This window comes from Ranitomeya imitator, chromosome 2 (genome assembly GCF_032444005.1).
Source record: "Ranitomeya imitator isolate aRanImi1 chromosome 2, aRanImi1.pri, whole genome shotgun sequence".
NCBI classification, from domain to species: Eukaryota; Metazoa; Chordata; class Amphibia; order Anura; family Dendrobatidae; genus Ranitomeya; species Ranitomeya imitator.
Genome location: NC_091283.1, coordinates 404,018,360 through 404,035,969, shown reverse-complemented (window position 1 = coordinate 404,035,969; position 17,610 = coordinate 404,018,360). Strand labels below are relative to the sequence as shown.

The following is a 17,610-nucleotide window of genomic DNA, read 5'->3' as shown; positions in this document are numbered from 1 at the left end:
CAGGGACTAAAATCCATCCCACTACTTTAAACCATCAGGAACATTTACAATAATCCCTCCCATGACTCTAGACCAAAGGAAGTCTAAACAATGGGGCCACTTATCGTCTTCCAACTTAAAAAATGCAGGATATTTTCCTATCTAGTTCCTCCTATAATAATATTGAGAATAAAAAGGACAACCAATGGGACAAATGATCCTTCTACCAAACCACATAATCATATCTAATCACTTTATTCAGTTTCTTTAGTAGTCACCTTTCACCACACCTTACTGTATGGAATTTGTCCGAGCAGAAGTTAAGAAAATGTAAAACTTCTTAAAATTAAATGACAAAAAAAAACAACTAAAAAATATAAGACTTATTATACCATTTGCCACTTACTATGGGCTTATTGGCTGCAACAATTCATAGGAGCCGAGCCATTATAATGACCAAAAGAGTTATCCATAAATGTTCCACAGGCCCTAATAAATTGATTAACTGAGCTACAAAATCGGTCCAAGTCTGTAGAAAGCACATGGAGACCTGCAGTAGTCACCCAATTGATCCATGGGTCGTTAATTCTTAAGAGTCCAGACTAATTCAGCAAATATCTTGCGTAAAAAGTAGAAATGTAGGACTTAGGTGTGGTAGCTTCAGTGATTACCACAGTCCCACCAAAAAGTAAGGTTATATGAAAAGATTGTCTGAACCATGTTCAACAAAACAAGCAAAAGAAAATCTTCTCCCTCCCAATTAATTATAGCCTAAATAAAAATGAATGACTGATTGGATGCCATTGATTCTGTCCAATATTTACTAGATCAACAATATCATGATTATGGCTGAGAAGAATAAATCATTTTTGACCAAGAGTTCATGCTGGGTCCTCTCCAGATGCAACAGATACATTCGGAAAGACTTGGCTTCACCAATGCAGCCATAGAAGAGTGTTTTGGCCTTCATAAAGTCCAATGTAGACCATGACGTGGACCTTAGGTCAAGAGGTACATTCATTAGAGGTTCTGTCTTCAGGTTCGGGGTGCAGTGGTCCATTCCGGCCTGAGTCTTTGGCTTTTGGGTCCTGCTTTACGTCCAGGTTGGGTCCACAATACCGTGGTCGGGGTTGCAGGTGAATGAGATGGTTATGGCATATCTGGTGCCCCAGCTCACCTTTTCCACCCGATGTAAATTCTCAGATCCGGACGTGAAAAAGGACAGGCGCCCTTAAAGGATGAAAAAGACATGAAAAGTTAAACAATGATGGATGGAGAATGATAAAAAGAACCAAAGTTATGTCTCAAATCCAAGGAACATTGAAAGCTTTGAGGGCCCTTTACATTGGGGAAGAATTGTCAAAGCAATCATTTGTACGAAGATAACTGTAATAGTAAACAGGTGCCAATCAACTTGCCATATTGTCGATTTGCGCTCACTACGGGCAAAGTATCTGTGTAGGAAAACCTTAGAATTGACATATAAAACGCAGATCCATTATCTTACATTAGATATAGAGACTGTGCTTACATCATGTTTCTACTCCAGATGCCTGGAAACCAGTGCAGCTAAAATTGCCTTACAAAGGCTCAAACCGCGAAAATCCCAATGACCCAAAATTGTAATGTTGGTGACCACATTGTCCCCTCCATGGCTGCCAAGGCTGGTGAACTGATCAAACAACGCTTCAGATCTCAGCTGTGCCTTTGGCAGAGAGGGAAGCTGAATAATAGAGGTTTAACCGCCATTATTCCAGAATTTTATGCTTTGGAGAAACTACATTCACACCGCAGCTGCAACCTGATAGTCGCCAGGCATCTGGCTCTCGGTACCCACACAAATAGGTAATTTTGTAAGGGGAAGAAGTCTTGGCTGGGAAAACATTAATAGCTGATTTACACAAGCCCATAATCCGCATATGAGCATTCATAAGAAAACTCATTCCTGATCATCGCCCCGTGTAAACGTGTCGGCGATCCGGCAATAAGCAAAACGTTCATTCAGCAGCTGAATGGATCGTTTAAGTTTGGCATAAAACTGGCTGTTGCCGGCAACACATTGCCCAATGTAAGCTGCTGATAATATGGGGGATACGGGGTTAGAGTAGTGATATTAACGGGGTTATACACGGACAACGATTTTCGTATACAGTCAATCAGTGCTTGATTAAAGTGGAATGTGACCCTTTTGCGGCTACTAGTGGGACCTGAGTGGGGGATCAAGTGTAATGATGGCATGTAGACAAGGATTACACTCAAGAGACAACCTAATGAAGCCAATTGGAGCCATTCCATCTCTTATAAGGGTGATGGGTGACAGCCACTAATAGCCACCATTATCTTTGTTGTCAGCCTTGCCTGTGTGTCAGTCATCACTGTAGTTCTGGCATTCACTTCACAAACTAGGTAGGCTTACAATGAAAATTACAAGCGTTTTCCAAATGCTGGCAAAATCGTGGGAGGCACAGAAAAAAATTGGGATGCGACGATGAAGACATTTTTCATGTAAAACAGTAATTATTATCAGCCGGCAATGCTGCCCACGTGGCTGCCGTCTATGGGGTATCCGAGAATTATATTTTCTCTCACTCCAATGATTCACTTTTATAGTCGTTCTTTCTCGGAGACAAAAATTCCCAAACGCAACAACAGTATTCTTCCAATGATATCCGAGCACTATCACCCCCATTAGGCAAGCGCAGAAAGGGGGGACGTGCAGAAAAAGGCATCTACTGCTACACCAAGCAAGATAATTAATCCAATTTGTTGGTACTTCACTAATTTCCTGCTGAGCAGGAAGATAAAAACCTGGCGCCATCTGGAATTAACCCATACCTTTCTGGAAGACATTGCCATAGCACAACTCCCCCGTCCTTTTCATATCTGAAGTGATAAAACACTGTAATTCACAGAAAAAAATATCCAACAAGAAGAAGAAGATGCCACGCGAGAGTTAGTAAGCATACAAAAACATCGGGGGATGGGATTCAACAAACGCCCATTCACATTAAAGCAATGATAGATTGATGCTCGCTGTGGATCATAAGCAAAGAGGAGATATGTATAAAGCCTCGTTCATAAATCCAGTTTTCTCGTAGAAATGCTTTTCGCGGTTTTCATGGATAGCACTCGCACCTGTGATAGTCTACGAGGCCATTCACATGTCCATCATATTTCGCGGACTAAGTGGTCAAGGGAAAACTGCAGAGACATGTCCGATTTTGATCCAAGCAAGTCTGCGGGTCCGAGAAAAAAATCAGACAGCAGTTGTATAACATCCGAGCGCAATCCCATATTCACAGACTGTCGGAAAAGAGAAGCTGAAGAAAGTTTTCTTTTCCTCAATGTATGAGAAAAACTGATGACATTTGGACAATACTCTGTTCAAAATAATTGATCCGTTTTTCTCATCTGTGACAAAATCGGATGTCTGAATGAGGCCTAAGGATGAGGAGTGCGGGAAAAAGCAGGTTGGGAAAAAGGAGGTTCTGGATGTAAATGGTTATGAATATTTGAGGGGTTCTGGAGACAAGTTGAGATGCATGGGTTTGGAATGGTTAGGGGGTGCTGGAAATTATGAAAGTTAGGAATAATTGAAGTTTCTGGGAAATTGTGGTGTTAGGAATAATTGACACATACTAGAGTTAGTTTGGGGGATGATGGAAATTACGGGAATGGAAAAAAATAGATGAGAAATGCTGAAAGTGATGAGATTAGGAACAGGTAAAGAATGGTGGAGATGACAAGGTTTGGAATAGTTGAGTGCTGAATGGAATGGGAATCATTGAGGGATTATTGAGATGATGGAATTAGGAATAGTTGGGGGGTGCTAGACATGATGGGAATGGTTGAGGTGATGAGATCAGCAACAGGTAAAGAATGGTGGAGATGAGGTTAGGAATAGTAGAGGAGTGATGAAGATGAAATGAATGAAAATCATTGAGGGATGATTGAGATGATGGGGTAGGAGTCAAAGATGCTGGAAATGATGGGATTAGGAATAGTTGATTGGTATTGGTGCTAGGAATGGTTAAGGGGTGCTAGAAATGATGGGATTGGGACTAGAAGAGGGACGCGGGAGATAATGGGATTCGGAATCACTAAGGAGTGCTGAAGATGAAATGATTGTTGAGGGATGACTGAGATGATGGGGTCAGGAATAGTTGAGGATTATTGAGATGATGGTGTTAGGAACAGTTGATGGGTATTGGAAGTTAGGAAAAGTTAAGGGGTGCTGGTGATAAGGTTGAGAATAGTTGCAGAGATCTGAACAGATTGGAAATCACTGAGGAATGACTGAGATTGGGAATGACTGAGGAGTGCTGGAGATGATGTGTTTGGGAACAGTCGAGGGTGCTGGAGATTATGTGATTGGGAATAGATGAGGGACGTGGGAGAGGATGGGACTCGGAATCGCTAAAGATTAAACTATCATTGAGGGATGATTGAAATGATTGAAGAATAGTTGATGGGTACTGGAGATGAACAACTCAGATGACATCAAAATAATAAGATTAAACAAAAAATGAAAGGGTACTCAAAATGACAAGGTTAGGAATATATGGGGTGTACTGGAGACAGTTGGGTTACAAATATTTTTTCTGGGCTGAAATCACAGGTTCAGGGATAGCTATGGTGTACCTGAAAATTAAATATTAAGAACGCTTGAGAGGAGCTGGAAGTAAGATGGTAATACCAGCTCAGAGAGTTGGATACGACGGGATTTGGAATAGCTGACGGGTGCTGGAGATATTGTGGGGGATAATTATTTCTAGTGCTCATCAGTGAGCTGCTCTGAGATCGGTCTGTAATCTATTACCATGACAATCGGGGACAATTACTGGTCAGAAGACTCTTCCCGTATAACGCGAGGGTAGTAAATGAGAACTGATACTATTATTGGGCATGGAGAGGCTGGTGATGATTGCGATAATGGACGCAGCCAGAGATCCCAGTGCCGCTGGAAATAAGGTACTCTAGAGAGGAGGGGGTTAACGATGCCAACGCAAAAAGTAGGCAAACTCTTTATGAAGTAAACATGGCTTAATAGGCACGACCATAGGTCTGAGGCACAACTCCGAGTCGTGATGAAGGAAAGTTCCAGTGCATTAGCAGCAAATTCCTAGTGAAGGAGGAGAGGCAGCATCTAAATAGTGTTCGTTATGGCTCTGACGTCCAACAGACCGTGAAGGACGCATGCAAAATGAGAAGACAGACCTGAATCACTAAACAGGTGCACTCTACACTTTTTCCTCTTTCCTTAAAGGGCTACAAAAAATACCTAAAAGTAAATATGTAATCTATCAGCCAACCTTATCCCTACGCAGCAGTAAAGTGTCTGTTTTACGCCAAGTTCACATGTTGGTGCGGATTCTGCACCGGAAATCCGCAGCAAGTTACAGTACAATACAAGTAAAACGGTTACTCAAAAACCCAATTGTAATGACTGCTGCAGCGCAGTAGCACACAACCTCCACCAGGGGGGTGCGGGTGAAGGAAAATAGGTACACTCACAGTGAAATCACAGAGCAGCAGGCAGGAGCCACTAGGTGGTGAAAGAGTAGTCAGAAAAAGCCGGGTCAGCAACAGAGAGGGAATGAAGTACCAGAGATTACAGCAATACACGTGGTCAGAAACAAGCCAAAGAAGTCAGAGCCGATCAGGAAAGCCAGAGACACAAGACAGTAGAACAGCTCAGAGGACAAGCCGAGTCAAATACTAAGGGGTCACAACACGAAAAATGAGTACTACAACGAGTGTAGTCACAGGAGTAGCCATCGTTGACTTTGGTCGTATTGTGCCACCAGTCTGCTCCTGTAAACGGACCCTAAGAATGATGTGGACAAACAAAACGACAGAAAACAACTGCAAGAAGCCGATAAAGACACCACTTACTGTCTTCACATTACTAAAAGATTTCCTTACCAAGATAGAAGACCTTCTCAGGTTGGTAGATGTTTGAGTTTAGAATATTGAAATTAAGAGTCCTTGTCTTGAAACTTGGAGACCATCTAGGGCCATTACAGTAATATCTATCCATACCGATTTTGCCTGTAATAATGCAGCAAGAGCACAGAATATATGGGATCGCATGTCTCAGTTGAACTTTAGGGAGCCAGTAGCATTTTCATGAATCCGTCAATCTAATAACCCATGAAATAACACCACAAAGCTGAAATCCTTTAAAGACCATTATCCAATTCCATTTTTATTTCTCATTTGAAAGGTGCGATAGAAGGATGAGGGAAAAATACTTAATAAACAAATCATCCAAGAAGGATTTTTCTTCTTTCAATCTCAGGAGAACCTCAATTAAGTTCCCTCCACCCCCAATTTCCCTCCCCCTTATGTGTGATCGCTCTCGCCTCGCTTTGCCGCATTGCATGCTGTGTTTATGTTCTGTCTCAGTTTGATGTTTTCCCCCTGATTGTATCTACCTGCAGCATTTATCTGATTTTTTTTTGGAGAGCCTTGTTCCTTCTGCACCCCGGGAAAGGAAAAATTAAAATAAAATTGTTCTGTCAGATGGCATCACAGAGGGAGACCAATCTTCTAGTCATTCAAAAATGCGCTGAATGAATATTAATAGTAGGAGACAAGCTGGAGACTGATTCAAATGTTTTTTTTCAGCTCCTTGTGGCTTAGGTTCTTGTCTTCTAATCACAAAGTAACTAAACTAAAATATTGTGTGCCGTCGTCACTATCGACTTCTGGTGGCTATATTAATAATGCTTCTCCATGAGCTCTAGTCTAAGGGAAAAGGTCTTCAATTTCATATTGAAGAATTCATGACTTCTCAGTCTTAAGGTACCGTCACACTAGACGATATCGCTAGCGATCCGTGACGTTGCAGCGTCCTTGCTAGCGATATCGTCCAGTGTGACAGGCAGCAGCGATCAGGCCCCTGCTGTGCTGTCGCTGGTCGGGGAAGAAAGTCCAGAACTTTGTTTGGTCGCTGGACTCCCCGTAGACATCGCTGAATCGGCGTGTGTGACACCGATTCAGCGATGTCTTCGCTGGTAACCAGGGTAAACATCGGGTTACTAAGCGCAGGGCCGCGCTTAGTAACCCGATGTTTACCCTGGTTACCATCCTAAAAGTAAAAAAACAAACGCTACATACTTACCTACCGCTGTCTGTCCTCGGCGCTCTGCTTCTCTGGTCTGGCTGTGAGCACAGCGGCCGGAAAGCAGAGCGGTGACGTCACCGCTCTGCTTTCCGGCTGCTCGGCGCTCACAGCCAGACCAGAGAAGCAGAGCGCCGAGGACAGACAGCGGTAGGTAAGTATGCAGCGTTTGTTTTTTTACTTTTAGGATGGTAACCAGGGTAAACATCGGGTTACTAAGCGCGGCCCTGCGCTTAGTAACCCGATGTTTACCCTGGTTACCGGGGACCTCGGGATCGTTGGTCGCTGGAGAGCTGTCTGTGTGACAGCTCTCCAGCGACCAAACAGCGACGCTGCAGCGATCCGGATCGCTGTCGGTATCGCTGCAGCGTCGCTTAGTGTGACGGCACCTTAAAGCCGGTCTTCCTCGGTTACTTTTGACTCTAAATATCAGGTGCAATGAGTTTGGTTTTCTCTTGAAATTTTCAAAATGCTTTGGCTTTATGTTGTTCGGACCTTTCCAAAATAACTTCTTCGTTTCCATATGGCCTTGACTCTACTGATCCTAATTTTCAATTGAGTCTTCTCATAAGATTGTTCAAAATGGCTTGGGTCCATGATGCTAAGTTTCCAAGCGTTTGTTGTCCTTGATTGTGAAAAGTATTCTCTGAAGTTGTTGACTATCTGAATAGCCATACACTCAAAGGGTATTTACACTGCAAGATAATTGTAACCGAGTGCTGTTAATAGGCTTGTTTCATGATAAACTTGCTGCTTAAACAGGCTACAAATCACCCAATGAACAAGCTTGTTCATTGGGTGACATGATCTTTTGTGCAGCCGCGGTGACTCGAATATAGTATTTGAGCACGCCGAAGATGCTCTGTTAGCATACGAGCATGTGTATGGTGGCAATGGTTAATTGATGGTCCAGGAAGATGTCGATCGTCTGATTTTGGGACTGCCGATCGCATTGTTCTCTGGGAAATAAGCCGCCGGCAGTAGTGTTGGTCTCTGGCACAGTAGTGCTCAGCTGAACGAGCGCTCCTGTGAGAGTCATTCGTTTGGCTGAGATGCCTGTCAACCGATCGATCAGCCGAAGCATCATACAGCCCACAGTATTTAATGTTTAAGCCTCTCTGATGTCCCCAGACGTTAGAGAATTAATGACTATAGATTACTATTTTACCTACACCAAAGTATAGGGACAGAGAGAAAATAGAGACGCAATCCACTGTAGGTAAATTATAGTCCCATATCAGATAAGGCATGAGCCCACAGTTTTTGGGACCCAATCAGAAAAGACACTTACTAAATACAACAACAGCCCACATGTTTTGGTTTATACGACTTGCGATAGACATCAGATTTCTATTAAAAAATTTAGCCAACTCAATGAGGACAACCTCGGCAAAGTCTGAAGATACAATTGGTTAGATTACACATGTCCGATCCTTGTTTCTTCTTCACATTGTAAGCAACCACCAAAACATTTGGCAGCCACTCATCTTCAACCTTGCCAAAGACGTAAACAGAGTTTGGCTGCATTGGTCAAGTTGCTATCTTGTCAATTCTATGTCTATGAGATTGGGGGTAATCAGCTGCGTTTCTAGTCCTAAACACAATGTAGCACAGCGTTGTGTCTTTGAAAGGGTTGTATCAGACTCTTTAGCAGCAATGCAGTCAGTCGGCCTGTATGACATCTACGGCAAAGACATCCACTGCGAGATAGAGGAATACATTAGCATTGTGTGCTCGGTAATGGCATTAACGTGTTTTGAATGGTGTGAAAAGTAACAGGGAGTTGCTTTATTCATGCACCAATGTGATGGAAACAGAGAAGGTAATGAGACAGCGCTGTCTTTGAGATGTCATCTTCTGATAAATTCACGTACCAATAGTCTCGTTATCAGGAGGGGAATCACAACACAATGCGTGGAGAAGAAAATGGCACGTCTGGCAGCCTGCACTTAGTGTGTTAAGTGGATGTGAATCTGAAGTGGAACTTTCGATAGTCTGGGCAACTACAAATGTCTGGCACCAAACCAGCAGAGGGTTGTCCTGTCTCGAAAAAAGTGTACAGGGAAGAAGAGTTTTACATCATCGGCTTGTATATTTGGGATCAGAATTAACCCATGAATATCATACTGCATCTAATCAGGGATATTGAGTGAACACACAACCATCATAGGGCCGTTCCTCTATCTTAAGGCCCTGAGGTATATTAGACAAAAGTTGGATGAACCTGCTGATATTGAGGGGTTTGGCCGACTGATTGTCAAAGGAGATGTTGATAGCGAATGTCCGGTTTTGGACTTCCAACCACATTGTTCTTTTGCGGAGGCATTGTTCCGCTGACATCCATCTAATGTGCATGGCCAGACTTACACAATGTCACTATACCCATGACTAATAGAGGTCAAGAAGAAAGGACCCACTTAGTGTCCGTGGGTAGTCATGAGCGAACCCGTGGATATTTGAGTCTGTAGGGTTCGGCCGAAGAGTTTAAAAAAAGGTCACTGTAAAAAGGTTGAGTAAACAGTGAGAAATACGGTGAACTGACATGAACTTAATGAGCTCAGTGCTGTACCGTGACACTTTTTCTCATGGTGTTAACGGTGATCTCACTGAGGTCACTGCAATTCATCGGCCTAGCTCACAGTGAAGTGAGGTGGGAATGCAGTCTCAGTGACCTGCGGTAACTTTGATGACGTCACTGCTAATTACTGATGCTTAGGGTGCCGAACCGAACAATAACATGAACTTCCTGGAGAAGTACGTGTTCGGGGTCCGTGCTCGAACAGTGGATGTTCGGTATGGACCCCAAACTTTACTGTTCCGAGTTCGCCCATCTCTATCCATGTGTTTTTCAAGCTCTTTATGCATCTCCAAGACCCTACTTTTGACCAAAATCCCTCCTCGCTATGACCTTCTTTTTAATCTGCGCAACAGATTTGTATTAGAGAGGACTACAAAGCCACCCCAATCACTTTAGATTGCTGTCGGATGAATCATGGTTTGGCCGGCAGCTATCTGGCTCAACGCTCCCATACACAAGAGCGCTCTCGCTCTGTCGAGCGCGCCTGTGTTTTCCATGAGAGAGCCACTGCCAGACATATCTGCCGTTGGCTTATCTCTTAGAAAACAAAATGATCAGCAGTTCACCACTGAACAAGCTGAAGCCTTATCTAACTGACATAATTTGTCAGTAGAGAGTCGGGGGGGGGGGGCCCTATATTCATTAGGCTGTCAGCTGAACCTATCGATATCTGCACGGTGTTAGTCTTATGCAGAAGTGCACATCCTTTTTTTGGTCCAAGGGCTAAATTGTCATATTGAACCAATCAAGGGAGCCACACTAAAAATTACAGAGGTATTTCTTTCTGTGACATTTATGGCATATCGAAAGTACATAGTAAGGTATATAACAATTATATGTCTCATGTTATTTGAGACTTTCAAAGAGTATTTGAAGCATTTTTTATGTGGTCATGCACCCGCCGCTGGAGAAAACTCACAGTGCATAGGACATGTGCTCTTGGTACAAGTGTCCCCTGCAATGCACCCATAGACATTAGACTTTAGTTGATGAAAATGAACGATACCAATCAAAACCATCGTTCATCAATTAAGACATAAAGGGAATGTCAGCAGGTTTAGTGATAGTGGCTCTGACCCTGATTTCAGCGAGGTGTCACTTACTGAGCTGTGTGGTGCTGTTTCAGTAAAATCATTGTTTTATCAGCAGGATATTATCACTACAGGACTAAGTGTCCCGTGCCTCCTGGTCCAACCCCGCCCCCAGCACCGACTGGTACACTGTGCATTGACAGAAAGCTGCTAATCAGTGCTGTGGGCGGGGTTATACACAGCTCAGCATTCTGAGCTCTGCAGCAGAGAGAACTGTGATTGTGTCAAAATGACAACACACTAAAAATTACAGAGGTATTTCTTTCTGTGACATTTATGGCATATCGAAAGTACATAGTAAGGTATATAAAAATTACATGTCTGATAGGTGAAAATTTTACTTCCAGTAATCCGCTTACACCCACCACCAATCAAAACTAAAAGTAAGTGACACGTCACTGGAATCAGGGTCTCTGCCCCTACATTATGCTGCTCTCAAATTACATAGCAAAAGCCTGCTGAGAGATTCCCTTTGAGAAAGTAGGATCACGCTAGCCAATCAATCATGGTCTATCATCTTCTGAAATGAAGTCAGCTACTTTTTTTTCAGCCAAAAGTCATTTGACAGATCGTTCATACTATGAACCATCTTACACTAAAAAAAAATTCTGTTTGAACATCAAACTACTTTCAGTCGATGTGTGTGGTCACCGTTCGTCTAAACTGTTGGATTAGGCAATTTGAACCCTCTTGAAAACCTTTACCCTCAAGGCAGCCAGCTTTTGAGGCAGGGTTTTAAAACTGGACAATCCCTTTAAGTTTGGAAAGTCATCTATGTCCGAATAGGTTGAACTATACTGATGATCTTCGAGATGACTACAATTCAGCTCTTGCAAAAATAATCAAGTTCCGAAGTATCGAAAGCTATAAAGTGTGTAGCCAAGTGGCCTTCTCCTCTCAATAATCTGTTTTTGATGCGGATCAGTGGAATGCAATCTTCCTCATCCTCGTATAGCGGCATATAACCTTTTTTAATAAAGCAGTGTAGTGTCATGTCTCTCCCTCAAGGGTCGTCCTCCTTGGCATTAAGCCTTCTTTTCTTTGTACTGTACGTCGTCATTTGGCTTCAAAGGCGCAGCTCGCCAGGCTCAGGTCTCCGAGGCTCAGCTTTTAATAGACTGATCAGAAAATCAATATATAATTGGATGGGGAGGAGGGTCACGCACAGCTTAATCGCCTGCATGTGGCTATTGCATGGATGAATGAAGCATAATTAATTACAAGGCACGGTAGATTCAGCTCTGTGACTTCGAACTCCTGGTGGACACCGGCTTGTAGCGTAACCAGCACTTTTTCTGTTTCTTATGAATGAGTTTAAGACATAAAGAGGATTTTTCATGTGGGGTAAACTAGTACTCCTCATTGCAATGTGGCGTGACCTCACATCAATTCAGCCCCAATATGTTGATATGTACAAGATGGACACGTTCGAAAACAGAGGAGCGATACGCGACATGAAAGAGTTCAAAGAGAGCCTTTTGTCAATCGTTTCATAGGGCTAAAAAGTGAACTGCATAATTACTTTGATGGTCCCATATATAATTTACCAACATTTTACATTTCTGTCCTTTCTCAGGTGCAACAGTGTAAAGATACTCTGTATTGCAAACAAGCCACTCTTCCGAACTCATACATGCGATATCTATGGTAAGAAGGGAGTAAGGAGCAGCCAGACATCTCTGGTGATGGCTTATCCCACAAGAGGAAAATGGATAAAGCATGAACCTCCTTTCCCCTAACATCTGCATTTAGGAGCCAGCTGTGGCACCCTCATAGACATTAGATGATCATCGCAGCCTGACAATAACGCCATGTCCAGCTGACATTCATCTGTCTAAGACCAATAATGGATGTCCTTTGACCAGTAGATAAACCCAACTTCAATCACACAATGGCCATCTTTGGATAATTGAAGACAACACTTAAGATGGCTATTCACAGGAGACAGTAGTCGGGTGACAGTAGGTTTAGCAGATAGCCAACCTCTGTCCCAACACCCCAAGAGAGGAGAAGGCCACAATCTGATGACTCTTTCCTGAAAACACATTGCATGTTGAAATCCCAACATTCCACATCCTTCTCTCCCCCAACATTAACTGTTAATGGAGAATTGAGAGGCCTACCTTACACGAGAAGATTGGCCGATGCCACTGATATAAGTAGCTTCCGAAGACTCATCTAATATGTATGGGGACCTTTAGTAAGTTGTTGGTTTGTACAGTTTACCAGAACATCAACACCTACGAGAAGCCTGTCAAAGAGGACTAGAGGGAGCACTACTGGCCTTAGGGGACTTAAGAGTCAACATGTGCTTCCGGTTATGATGTTGAGAAAGTCACTGGATTAAGTCAATGGTTGAATTCATTCTTACAATACTGATCTATCACTCCTTTGGTTCCTCAGTGTAACAGGTTAGCATGTAAAACTTGATAAGGATTAGTGACGATATTTCCTAAAGTCCCCCATAAAAATTAATGTTGGATGAACCCAACCACTTCATCAAGAAAAAACGACCGTCTGATGAGTATGCCAGAAGGGCCGGTGCCAGTAGTGTGCCGGCGCGCTGACTCCCCCCCACCACCACCACCGGTTTCCACTATACCAGCGTCTATGACTCCGGTACAGTTGAATGCAATAATGGAGGAGAGAGCGTCTGCTGACGCTCCTTCTCCCATCATTCCCCGCTCTGCCTCTGACACTGCGGTGTGCACGCACTCACTGTGTCCAAGGCAGTGCAGCGGCAGCCGCCGAGACAGGGACAGGCAGCGCGGGCACGAGGAGAGGTGAGGAGTGTGTTGTTTTTGTTTTTTTTTACTGGACTGTGGGGCCATTCTCGGGAGGGGGGGAGGAGAGATGCGGGCTGTGCTGTATACTACTATGTGGGCTGTGCTGCATACTACTTTGTGGGCTGTGCTATATACTACTATGGGCAGTGCTGTATACTACTGTGTGGGCAGTGCTGAATACTACTGTGTGGACTGTGCTGTATACTACTGTGTGGGCTGTGCTATATACTACTATGTGGGCTGTGCTGTATACTACTGTGTGGGCTGTGCTAAATACTACTATGTGGGCAGTGCTGTATACTACTGTGTGGGCAGTGCTGTATACTGCTGTGTGGGCAGTGCTGTAAACTGCCACGTGGGCTGTGTTATCTGCTATGTGGGTTGTGCTATATACTATTTGGGTTGTGCTGAATACTATGCGGGCTTTGCTATATACTATGCGGGTTGTGCTATATACTATGCGGGCTTTGCTATATACTATGGGGGGTATATTATATTCTATGGGGGAGGCTGTTATATACTATGGGGGGCTGCATTATATTCTATGAGGGCTACATTATATATTATGGGGAGGTGGGTTGTATTATATTCTATGGGGGGCTGTATTAGATTTTATGAGGGATGATTGCATCATACTCTTTGCTGGGGATGCATTATATGCTGTGGGGAGGTGGGCTGTATTATATTCTATTTGGGGCTACATTATATTCTATGGGGGCTGTATTATATTTATATTCTTTGAGGGGTGATTGCATCATACTCTATGAGGGGGCTGCATTAAACTATGAGGGGGGCTGCATTATATTCTATGGGTTGGCTGCATTATACTCTGGAGACACAAAAGAGCATAGTAGAACCAAAAACACTCAGTTTCAGAAAATCACAGTAATCCGCAAGTGCTAGTAAAAAGATGAAAAAACAGGGTATTTGGTTGATACATTTTTTGCAAAAAATGTATACTAAGCTGCTCCAACAAACGTCACGGTATACCCATATCAGAGCAGTCCTAACTGATGTATGCAATCACTATCTGATGTATTTAAAAATCTGGGGTCTAAGGGGTATCGTTTCTCCTTATGGAGAGTGACATACCATCTCTGGCTTGTCAAGGTAAGGAGGCTTATTCGCCATGCAATTATCCTCTGGGAAATAGAATATGCAAATTGCCTCTTCTGAGAAAAAGAGGACTTGAACTCTATAGCGCCACCTGTTGGAAGTAGCGATCCTACAAGTCACAATCAACTCTTTAACGAGTCGTGCAATATGACTTAGGATAAAAGCCAAATTAGTATCTCAATTCGCAGACACGGTGTTTCGGGCTGTTGGCCCTCGTCAGTGATGGTATGTCACTCTCCATAAGGAGAAACGATACCCCTTAGACCCCAGTCCAGAGCCTCTCACCTAGCCAAATTAGTTCTCATGCTTCGCACTGACGAGGACCAACAGCCCGAAACACCGTGTCTGCGAATTGAGATACTGATTTGGCTTTTATCCTAAGTCATATTGCACGACTCGTTAAAGAGTTGATTGTGACTTGTAGGATCGCTACTTCCAACAGGTGGCGCTATAGAGTTTAAGTCCTCTTTTTCTCAGAAGAGGAAATTTGCATATTTAAAAATCTGATCATCTGTATAGTACCTGTGTGAACAGGGTTCAGAGAGGAAAAGTCCATATGGACATGCTGAGTGCTGCTGTTTCCATTATACTCTGGGGTGGCTGCATTATACTATATGTGGGCTGCATTATACAGTATTGAGGACTATGGGGAATACGTTATACTATATGAAGAACTATAGGGTGCATTACACTATGGGAAGTGAATTGTACTACATGGATGACTATGGCGGTGCATTATACTATATGGAGCACTATGAGGAGTGTATTATGCTATATGGAGGACTGAGCAGTGTAGGACAATAGGGAGTGTATTATACTATATGGAGGACTGTGGTGCACATTATAATATATGGAGGACTATGGGGTGTATTTTACTAAACAAGTAAAATGCTGCATTTCAGATTGATTTTGCTGAAACAAAGATCCTTGTTCTCAGCAGCACACCGCCGGTGTAAACTGTAGATGTGCTGCTGATAACATGATACTGTATGGTGATCTCTTAAGGCCCCTTCACATTTAGCGACGCTGCAGCGATACCGACAACGATCCGGATCGCTGCAGCGTCGCTGTTTGGTCGCTGGAGAGCTGTCACACAGACCGCTCTCCAGCGACCAACGATGCCGGTAACCAGGGTAAACATCGGGTAACTAAGCGCAGGGCCGCGCTTAGTAACCCGATGTTTACCCTGGTTACCATGCTAAAAGTAAAAAAACCAAACACTAGATACTTACCTACAGCCGTCTGTCCTCCAGCGCTGCGCTCTGCTTCTCTGCTCTCCTCCTGTACTGGCTGTGAGCCGGAAAGCAGAGCGGTGACGTCACCGCTCTGCTTTCCGGCTCACAGCCAGTGCAGGAGGAGAGCAGAGCACAGCGCTGGAGGACAGACGGCTGTAGGTAAGTATCTAGTGTTTGTTTTTTTTACTTTTAGCATGGTAACCAGGGTAAACATCGGGTTACTAAGCGCGGCCCTGCGCTTAGTTACCCGATGTTTACCCTGGTTACCAGTGAAGACATCTCTGGATCGGTGTCACACACGCCGATCCAGCGATGTCTCCAGGGAGTCCAGCGACGAAATAAAGTTCTGGACTTTATTCAGCGACCAACGATCTCCCAGCAGGGGCCTGATCGTTGGTCGCTGTCACACATAACGATTTCATTAACGATATCGTTGCTACGTCACAAATAGCAACGATATCGTTAACAATATCGTTATGTGTGAAGGTACCTTTAGGCTACTTTCACACTAGCGTCGGACTCGGCCCGTCGCAGTGCATCGGGCCGAGGTTCCGATGCTAGCGGTGAATGCACTGCACAACAGAGGCAGCGAATGCATTTTTCGTGCGCATCCGCTGCCCCATTGTAAGGTGCGGGGAGGTGGGGGCGGAGTTCCGGCCACGCATGCGCGGTCGGAAAAAGCGGTCCGTCAGCAGCAAAAAACGTTACAAGTAACGTTTTTTGCTCACGGCGGTCCGCCACAACACGGCGCAACCGTCGCACGACGGTTGCAACGTGTGTCAATGCGTCGCTAATGTTAGTCTATGGGGCAAAAACGCATCCTGCAAACAACTTTGCAGGATGCGTTTTTTCCCCTAAACGACGCATTGCGACGTATTGAAAAAAACGCCAGTGTGAAAGTAGTCTAAGTGATCTGTTAGTGATCGTTCTGTCCCATCATTATTCCTCAGTTGGTGTAAAGAGGCCGGGAAACAAGCATTGAACAACTTCAGTATAGTCGCTCAAACTCACTTAGCGGCCTGAACTCAGCGCTTGTAAATACAACCGAAATGCTTTTGTGTGATGTGCAATATGTTAGCATTTGGGGCCCCATTTTAAACTTTGCCTAGGGCCCAACTTTGCCTAAAACCGGCCTGCCTACAAGTGTACAAAGATATTATACAGTCACCATGTGACAAGTGGGCCTGTGTAACTTCAAATGCCAGGGCTGAATTTTAGTCCCAGTCCGGCCCTGCCTACACATGGTCCCTCAAGAGATGATGCCTAGGGAAGGAAGGACTGGGCCTGCTAAAATTAATGTCTAAGTGTCTGGTAGAGGCTTACTTCAACTTCCACATTCAAAATTTTCGCAAATTGAGCCTGCAGGTGTATGGTAAGGTTGGGAAAGCCAAACGACAGCTATCTAAGGTATATGGGAACTTTTAGTAAGCAGATTATCGAAACAGAATGGCACAGGAAAGCTCAATCAAACCACAGGTATGAGGTGAACACTTCGGAGTTTAGCCAATAATTAGGCTTTGTGCACACGTTCAGGATTTTTCACGTTTTTTTCGCTTTTTTGGCAGTTTTCCGTGGAAAAACTCTAAAAAAAAATGCTTACATCAGCATCCCATCATTTTTAATGCATCCGCAAATTTTGTGCACATGGTAAAAAACGCAGCATGTTCATTAATTTTGTGGATTTTTCGTGTTTTTGCAG

The 17,610-nt window shown here is 43.8% G+C and overlaps 1 protein-coding gene across 1 annotated transcript in view; it reads right to left on the bottom strand.

Annotated features, from left to right (window-relative positions):
- Positions 1 to 218: 218 nt before the first annotated feature.
- Positions 219 to 17,610, bottom strand: part of OGFOD3 (2-oxoglutarate and iron dependent oxygenase domain containing 3) — an 86,448-nt gene continuing 69,056 nt past the window's right edge. Inside the window, exon 9 of the mRNA XM_069750669.1 lies at positions 219 to 1,209. Within this exon, the coding sequence (XP_069606770.1) occupies positions 1,073 to 1,209 (137 nt within the window). The 3' untranslated portion in view covers positions 219 to 1,072. The remainder of the gene's footprint in view (positions 1,210 to 17,610) is intronic.